Source organism: Coregonus clupeaformis, chromosome 8, assembly GCF_020615455.1.
Source record: "Coregonus clupeaformis isolate EN_2021a chromosome 8, ASM2061545v1, whole genome shotgun sequence".
In the NCBI taxonomy this organism is placed as follows: Eukaryota; Metazoa; Chordata; class Actinopteri; order Salmoniformes; family Salmonidae; genus Coregonus; species Coregonus clupeaformis.
The window spans coordinates 54,775,852-54,784,988 of record NC_059199.1 but is presented as its reverse complement, the minus strand read 5'-3'; the positions used below and the strand labels follow the sequence as shown (position 1 = coordinate 54,784,988).

Below are 9,137 nucleotides of genomic sequence, written 5' to 3'. Positions count from 1 at the left end.
ATATTGGTTTCATCAGACCAGAGAATCTTGTTTCTCATGGTCTGAGAGTCCTTTAGGTGCCTTTTGGCAAACTCCAAGCGGAATGTCATGTGCCTTTTACTGAGGAGTGGCTTCCGTCTGGCCTCTCTACCATAAAGGCCTGATTGGTGGAGAGATGCAGAGATGGTTGTCCTTCTGGAAGGTTCTCCCATCTCCAAAGAGGAACTCTGGAGCTCTCTCAGAGTGACCATTGGGTTCTTGGTCACCTCCCTGACCAAGACCCTTCTCCCTCAATTGCCAGCACTAGGAAGAGTCTTGGTGGTTCCAAACTTCTTCCATTTAAGAATGATGGAGGCCACTGTGTTCTTGGGGACCTTCAATGCTGCAGAAATGTTTTGGTACCCTTCCCCAGATCTGTGCCTCGACACAATCCGGTCTTGGAGCTCTATGGATAATTCCGTTGACCTGATGGCTTGGTTTTTGCTCTGACATGCACTGTCAACTGTGGGACCTTATATAGACAGGTGTGTCCCTTTCCAAATCATATCCAATCAATTGAATTTACCACAGGTGAACTCCAATCAAGTTGTAGAAACATCTCAAGGATGATCAATGGAAACAGGATGCACCTGAGTTCAATTTCGAATCTCATAGCAAAGGGTCTGAATACTTATGTAAATAAGGTATTTCTAAAAACCTGTTTTTGCTTCGTCATTATGGGGTATTGTGTGTAGATTGATGAGGGAAAACAATTATTTAATCAATTTTAGAATAAGGCTGTAACGTAACAACATTTGGAAAAAGTCAAGGGATCTGAATATTTTCCAAATGCACTGTATGTATTCCTTCATACTGGTCACAGAGACATAAAAATGGTATCCTCGAGTTCATCTGACTCTGGGGAAGTAGATAAAGGGCCTCATTGCCAAAATCCCAAAGTTTCCCTTTAAGGTTAAGGTTAAGGTTAGGGTTAGGAGTTAGGTTAAAGGGTTAAGATTAAGGTTAGGGGAAGGGTTAGCTAACATGCTAAGTACTTGCAAAGTAGCTAAAAAGTAGTAAATAGTTCCAAAGTTGCAAATTAGATAAAGTTATCTGTGATGGGATTCAAACATGCAACCTTTGGGTTGGTAGATGTTCACCTTATATGCTACACTTCCACCCCAACCAACCAACCAACCAACCACCCTCCTTTGGTTTTTGCCTTAAGTAACTTTCTGTCATATGTAACCATAACAAACGTAACATATTGTACTAATTTGAGTGTCTCGGATTTACATTTAGAGCTACACCAGTGGAGGCTGCTCAGGGAAGGACTGCTCATAAAAATGGCTGGAACGGAGCAAAGGGAATGGCATCAAACAAATGGCAACCATGTGTTTGATGTATTTGATACCATTCCACTAATTCCACTCCAGCCATTATCACGAGCCCGTCCTCCCCAATTAAGGTGCCACCAACCTCCTGTGACCTACACAGAGTAGCTGGACCAGTCGGATTTGTCAAAGTGGTTTGAGGTTTAATATTTTTTTAAGAACTCATGGTTTAGGCTACTTGATGGAAATCCATGTTTAATGGATGGATTTTCTTGGTTTTAAGATTAAACTAATTTTGGCACTAATTCTGTTTGAGTTGTTACAAAAATGTGTTACACTGTTAGAGCCTACTGTTACAGAATTATGTGACCCCCAGTTTCATGGTCATGTGGTGATTATTATTATCATCATAATAATGCCTTTGCGCGTGTGTGCGCGTGTGTAGGTTACATGTCTGAAAGCTGAAAGTGGACCGCAGAGTATGTATCACATTACTGACTGAGGCACGGGCCTCCCTAGCCTAGCTAGACAGCAACATTTCCCATGTGTTACTCATTCAACTGCCACATACCTATCTTCACCCCACGCACCTCCCACTGGGCACAGACGTCAATTCAACGTCTATTCCACGTTGGTTCAACGTAATTTCATTGAAATGAAGTGGAAACGACGTTGATTCAACCAGTGTGTGCCCAGTGGTCTTCCTCCCCCTCTACAGCTGTATCTGGTTCCACAGCTCTCAAACACGTTCAAACTTCCCCTGCTCTCTCTATACCCTCTCTTCTTACACCCATATATACAGTCTCTCTCGCTATCTCTCTCACTTTGATCTCTCTCTGTCTCACACAGGTGTGCCAAAGGCCACAGACCCCCCTCTCTCTATACCCTCCATTCTTACACATATAATTTATCTCTCACTCTGATCTCTCACTCTGATCTCTCTCTCTCTCTCTCTCTCTCTCTCTCTCTCTCTCTCTTTCTGCTATTTCAAGAATGACAGAGCCTATGGAAAAAAGCATGGAGTCTGCTGTACACTATGTTCTTTTAGAGATAATTTTATACCTTGAATTCCATATGTTGAACTACTCAGACAGTTTTCCAGACTCAGTCTCTCTCTCTCTCTCTCTCTCTCTCTCTCTCTCTCTCTCTCTCTCTCTCTCTCTCTCTCTCTCTGTGGGGTGAAAACAATAATATATAGGCCTAATGGTTCACATAAGCCTTCTCTTAATGGGGGAAATGTAAACCAATCGTTTAGGAGAACATTTAGTGAATTTGGAAGTGTGGAAATGCCATTGAAGTAAACACACAAGCCAGAAGTAGCCGAAAAGGCAATTAGTAACGCAACAGTGCTACGTAGTGGTAATACATATTGGCTTCCGAGTGTACCCTAGAGCGGATATTCGGAGGTCATGATTCATTTGACAGTCACTCGCACGCAACTTTTTCTAGTAAGGATAGATCTATGCATTACAGCACATCGTCTTGGAAATTAATCACCCAGTTTTGAGTGGTGACTCGGCAATAATCACTCACAAAAGTTCCGTCAAAAGAATTCATGACAGCGGTGGGATTCGAACCCACGCCCCCGAAGAGACTGGAGCCTTAATCCAGCGCCTTAGACCGCTCGGCCACGCTATCTGTCGACAACGAAAAGCACATCAATTTAGCCTATGATACATAGCAACATAATTATGTTTATCTTACTATGCACCAGAAATATAATTATATTTTTAGTATTTGATATTCATACACTATCATTGTAATTGTCAATTCAATTGCATTACTTGTTGTTTTTAGAACGTTTTAATCAATTCTGAAACCATAAGCTCCGACTGTCAACCAACTTCACACTTTATTTTGGCTGCTTTAATATGAGACTGGTATAAAAAGATTCACATTTAGGCTACAGTTGTTTTACATTTTGTATTCAATTTCGATACCATACAACACTTCAACTGTCAGCCAACAACACTTTATTTAGCTGCTTCAATATGAAACAGCCTAGCAACTTCTTGTAATATACAAGGATGAAGACATTTCCGAAGTCATTGAGTTTTTAATTACCGAACATAGCTAGACCTGAATCAATTAATCAGTTGTATCAATTAATTAATCAATCAATTAAAGATGAGTGACAAGAAATTCAACTAAAACATTTTGATACACTTCTAAAACACAAAATATTAACTATTTGAAAAGAGAAGTTTACAACATAGGAAGAAAAAAAAGAAAAAAACTGTACAAACTTGAAATAGCTATAATGCTTACTCCTCCCCAATCTCATAAAATATGTTTATGTCTAAAAGGTATAAATGACCAAACATTTAAAAGTGAAAATTAGATCCTTTCATTTTGCCATGTGGCTATAGAACTGTTGGCATTGTGTAATATAGCAGAGCACCAGAGCCATGTTCCTAGGGCGCTGGCCCAGTCGCACCACAACACATTGGTTTTAACTTTACATAAGTGAAACTGCAGATACACCAGGATCTGCATTTTCTGAATCCTCCACTAGATCCAGTAAAAACAGAATTGAGCGATCCCATGAGATGGGCTACATAAAACATAAAAGGGCCCTGAGTTTTTCCTTGCCACAGCATTATGACCTGATTGGGAAAAACTCCAGGCCCTAGTCGGCCTGCTGCCTGGGCATTTTCCTAGTCAGGTCACGGGTTCAGGAAAAAATCATGGAAGGTGTGTGTTTGTCTGTTCCCTGAGGTCTTCACCAAGGCCTCCACATGGAGGGGTCTCCCCCAGGGGGGAAGAAAGGGGACAGGGGGGTGGGGTGAAACACCCCAGGCTGGGGTAGATTGGGGGAGGAATTGGGGGAGCTAGGAGGGGAGGAGGAGGAGAAGGGCTTCTGCTGATCCCTCCCATCTCTACCAGAATGTACCTGGCTGCGAAGGGCGTGGAGCGGTGAACATCCTATGGGTGGGGGTGATGGCTGCGTGGGGGGCTTGGCATGATGCATCTGTAAACAGCGAGGCTGGAATGACTGAGCTCCACCTCCAGATGGCAGAGAAAGTGGAGACTGGGGAGGTGAGGCAGGCCCAGATCCAGACATGGGACTACCACCATTACTACTACCACCACCAATACTACCACTGTTACTATTACTAATACCAATAGCCCTAGTCGGAGTCCGATTGATACCATTGGTCCCATTGCCACCAGTGTTCCCAGCCCCAGTCTCAGAGCTGATGTGGGGCAGAGACTTGAGCAGGTGGTTGAGGAGCCGGGCCCCCAGTGGCTTGTCCATGCCTGGGCAGCTCAGGAGCAGGTTGTGGACCTCATGCATACACTGGATGTATCCACTGCTGTAGCGATGCCGGGACTCAAACCCTATACTGGGACCAGAAGGGGAACCTAGAGAGAGATACGAACACAAGGGGGAAGCGGTGAGTCAGGATGGAACACCAACTCACGGGCTTAGTAGGCCTACAATGCGTAGTTACCACATAGTAGGGTATGCAGGATATTGATGGTATTATGCACTAATTCATATGCAGTGAGCGTTGTGAACAGGTTTATATCAGTCAATAGAATATATTACTTAAAATAACTTGAAATAAAACAAATCAGCTGATATCAATTCGTGAAATGTGTGATCAGGGTAGTGAAGGAGTGTCTATCCCATTCCCTGGCTTGCTTTGAATCCCAGTTTGTCTCTGTTGTCAATCATTTGACTGATTTGACCCAATGGGAGCTCATTGATATGTAGAGTGAAGGACCCCTATTGGGTGACATTATTCAATGATTGACAACGCATGATAATCCTCCACATCATGGGAGGTTCCAAGGCTTCCATCACTGTAAGAATTTTAAACAGGTTCTGTATGTTCTGTTAGAACTTGGAACAACGTTTTAAGAATGAAAACAGCCAAGTGGACTACTGTCTTCAAAGGTGACGGTGTGTGTGTGTGTGTGTGTGTGTGTTAGGTGCTTACCTGAACCGTGACCCTTCTGCAGACCCTCCATATGTTGCACAGTAACCTCCAGTACATCAGCCTTCTCCAGTTTAGATTGCTGTGTAAGAGGAGTGAATCAGAAGGAGATTGGAGGAAGAATGAAATTTGCAATTGCATTCTCAAAATATTATCATCTTGTGTGTGTGTGTGTGTGTGTGTGTGTGTGTGTGTGTGTGTGTGTGTGTGTGTGTGTGTGTGTGTGTGTGTGTGTGTGTGTGTGTGTGTACTCACATCCAGGTTGTATGCATCCACCATGATCCCTTTCAGTTGTTCCAGACTGCAGTTGATGCGCTCCCGTCTCTTCTTCTCAATTAGAGGCTTCCGCAGCTTTCAATCAAATCAACAGGCCAATTAATACATCTGTCTACATATTAACCAATTGATGCCTTGACGATTGTTTAAACATTTACAGTGACCATTTATGATAAAGGCATAAAGAAATAGAACACCACCAATGTTTATCAATGTTGATCAAAACTAATCAGTCAGTTTTGCTATTGTTTGAAAGGATTTGAATGGATGTCATCAGAAATTATTGTTACATTTCAGTGGTTTCAATTTAATATTAGGGGAAATGTGATTCAATTTTATACTCAAATCAAGTCTGTAATAGACACTTTGGAGATAGAACACCCTAGCCAACCCTTCTCTGGCCACCCACCCCCCACCCCCCACCCATGGATGCAAAGTCTGCAAACTCAAACCAACTCTCTGCACATTGCATCAATGCATGCATTGTGGTAGTGCAATATGCATGCATTTATTTACATGATGCATAAATGCAATTAAGGATTTTAAATGTAAAATGTTTTTACTAAGCACAATTCCTGCACAACCCTTTACTTGATGTATTACCCAGTTCCTTACATGAGGCCCAAATGCCTCATATCAAAACTGTTTCATGTAGGCCAATTTAATTGCAACAAGCTTACCTTTCGTTCTTCTTTAGCGCTAAAATTCCTCTCAGGCCCATTTCCCCCGTGTCCCATGTTGAAGGCCGTAATCCTCGAGCTGCAAGGCGCACAATCTGTGTCCTTATGGCCCCTCTCTTCTGCAGCTATACCTCCTCACAAAACTCCGTTTGCACTGTTTAGTATTTTATGAACGAATAGATCAATAGAGAGGGAGAAAGGAACACTGGAGAAGGGGTAACGGCGCGCTACCCTGATATATATATGTATTTTACGCACCACAGCCTCGCGCCCCCAACATCTCCACCCACCAACATTACCATGACAATGTGTGGGTGCGCTCTCCCCCGAACTTTCCCACAGCCCCGCCGTGGGCACGTTTCATGGCACAGGGTCCGATTCTCCCCGCTGTTGTCAAGCGGGAGAATGGGGAGGGTAGGAGGGGGGCGCGGACGGGGGCGACCTGTAGAACGCGGATGGGAAAGGGAGTTGGGAAAGGTGATGCGCAAATAATTTCATTGCTGGGTAGAACGTTATGATCAATGATGTCATCTCGGGATCAGGAAGTGATTTTGCCCGTAAGTAACCTGGTCCTGCTGATACATTTAGCAGAACTTGTTCTTGTTTTCTTAATTGCCTAACTAAAGATAATTGACATGGTGATATATCTATAATTCCGTTACAGTTGTCAATGATAACACATCATTACCCTCCCTAAAGTGTTACTATAATTTGCTACTTAGTTAATCTATGCCTATAATACATGTATTAATAAGAAAACGGAAATCATCTGTTAATTAAGAAAATGTAAGAAAATGTATTGATTTAGACATAAACAACATGCAATCGAAGAAACTGCACCAATAAAACCAACCTTCAGACTTTTCAGCACCCAAACACAAAAGAAAGTCCGACGGGATGAAAAAAGTCGCACAACAATAGCAGCTAAAGAGATCTCCACACAACCCTTCTTTTCAATATCGCAATGGAAGAATTCTCAACCTATTATCTCCGTCCCTTCTCCCTGCCACCCTTCTTTTCCATCCCCCTTTCCTAGCGCTTCTTTACCAACGACCAACCCCCCTCTCTCTCTCTCTTATTATTGTCCCCCCTCTTTATCTCGTGGATGGACACACTCCAATGGAGCGCGTTAAGGTCTCTCTCTTTCTTTTCTATGCTATAGTCCGGCCGTAATGACCCCCAGTTAACAGAAGAATGGTCTTGGTGCTAAAGCCTTAATGGCTATCTTAAGACCTTAAATCCGAATTAGTTTTTTTCCCTCCAGCTCACTCCTGCACCTGGTCAATGTTTTAGGCTGTTGGGGACGGAATGGTGTTAAATTATTTACGCCTATATACTATAGCCTAGTCTGCTGATATTTTGATATACAAGATTGCGACAGCCACAGACTTGGTTCTGAAATTGGTAATCTAGACAAATTTAACAAAGCATGAACAATTATAAGTATATTTACGAGGCTTACCTATAGGCCTACTTCTAAGTAAACTCAGCAAAAAAAAAGAAACGTCCTCTCACTGTCAACTGAGTATATTTTCAGCAAACTTAACATGTGTAAATATTTGTATGAACATAACAAGATTCAACAACTGAGACATAAACTCCACAGACATGTGACTAACAGAAATTGAATAATGGGTCCCTGAACAAAGGGGGGGGGGGGTCAAAATCAAAAGTAACAGTCAGTATCTGGTGTGGCCACCAGCTGCATTAAGTACTGCAGTGCATCTCCTCCTCATGGACTGCACCAGATTTGCCAGTTCTTGCTGTGAGATGTTACCCCACTCTTCCATCAAGGCACCTGCAAGTTCTCTGACATTTCTGGGGGGAATGGCTCTAGCCCTCACCCTCCGATCCAACAGGTCCCAGATGTGCTCAATGGGATTGAAATCCGGGCTCTTCGCTGGCCATGGCAGAACACTGACATTCCTGTCTTGCAGGAAATCACGCACAGAACGAGCAGTATGGCTGGTGGCATTGTCAAGCTGGAGGGTCAGAATGAGCCTGCAGGAAGGGTACCACATGAGGAAGGAGGATGTCTTCCCTGTAACGCACAGCGTTGAGATTGCCTGCAATGACAACAAGCTCAGTCCGATGATGCTGTGACACACCGCCCCAGACCATGACGGACCCTCCACCTCCAAATCGATCCCGCTCCAGAGTACAGGCCTCAGTGTAACGCTCATTCCTTCGACGATAAACGCGAATCCGACCATCACCCCTGGTGAGACAAAACCGCGACTCGTCAGTGAAGAGCACTTTTTGCCAGTCCTGTCTGGTCCAGCGACGGTGAGTTTGTGCCCATAGGCGACATTGTTGCCGGTGATGTCTGGTGAGGACCTGCCTTACAACAGGCCTACAAGCCCTCAGTCCAGCCTCTCTCAGCCTATTGCGGACAGTCTGAGCACTGATGGAGGGATTGTGCGTTCCTGGTGTAACTTAGGCAGGTGTTGTTGCCATCCTGTACCTGTCCCGCAGGTGTGATGTTCGGATGTACCGATCCTGTGCAGGTGTTGTTACACGTGGTCTGCCACTGCGAGGACGATCAGCTGTCCGTCCTGTCTCCCTGTAGCGCTGTCTTAGGCGTCTCACAGTACGGACATTGTAATTTATTGCCCTGTCCACATCTGCAGTCCTCATGCCTCCTTGCAGCATGCCTAAGGCACGTTCACACCGATGAGCAGGGACCCTGGGCATATTTCTTTTGGTGTTTTTCATAGTCAGTAGAAAGGCCTCTTTAGTGTCCTAAGTTTTCATAACTGTGACCTTAATTGCATACTGTCTGTAAGCTGTTAGTGTCATAATGACCGTTCCACAGGTGCATGTTCATTAATTGGTTCATTGAACAAGCATGGGAAACAGTGTTTAAACCCTTTACAATGAAGATCTGTGAAGTTATTTGGATTTTTATGAATTATGTATTTTTTGCTGAGTTTATAAGTAGGCCT

General features: G+C 43.7%; 1 protein-coding gene and 1 non-coding gene across 3 annotated transcripts; both read right to left on the bottom strand.

Moving 5' to 3' along the window:
- Positions 1 to 2,848: 2,848 nt before the first annotated feature.
- trnal-aag lies at positions 2,849 to 2,930 on the bottom strand. The gene has a single exon. It is a non-coding gene; the product is annotated as a tRNA-Leu (tRNA).
- A 232-nt stretch (positions 2,931 to 3,162) lies between these two features.
- On the bottom strand, positions 3,163 to 7,222 carry her8a (hairy-related 8a). Of its 2 annotated transcripts, XM_041884763.2 has the most exons (5): positions 7,046 to 7,222; positions 6,193 to 6,634; positions 5,492 to 5,587; positions 5,240 to 5,318; positions 3,163 to 4,658 (listed from the first exon to the last, which is right to left on the bottom strand). In XM_041884763.2, the coding sequence occupies exons 2-5, from the start codon at positions 6,247 to 6,249 to the stop codon at positions 4,015 to 4,017; spliced, it is 876 nt and encodes a 291-aa protein (XP_041740697.2). In that variant the 5' UTR covers positions 6,250 to 6,634; positions 7,046 to 7,222; the 3' UTR covers positions 3,163 to 4,014. The 2 variants fall into 2 exon arrangements, with proteins under 2 accessions (XP_041740697.2, XP_041740696.2); XM_041884762.2 differs by having other exon boundaries at positions 6,193 to 7,222.
- Positions 7,223 to 9,137: the final 1,915 nt, after the last annotated feature.

Excerpts from the sequence above, each read along its gene's own strand:
- her8a (XM_041884762.2), bottom strand. The coding sequence starts at position 6,249 with ATGGGACACGGGGGAAATGGGCCTGAGAGGAATTTTAGCGCTAAAGAA. Across the intron at positions 5,588-6,192 it reads GCGCTAAAGAAGAACGAAAG|CTGCGGAAGCCTCTAATTGA; the intron begins GTAAGCTTGTTG and ends TTTGATTGAAAG. Across the intron at positions 4,659-5,239 it reads GCAGAAGGGTCACGGTTCAG|GTTCCCCTTCTGGTCCCAGT; the intron begins GTAAGCACCTAA and ends ATCTCTCTCTAG.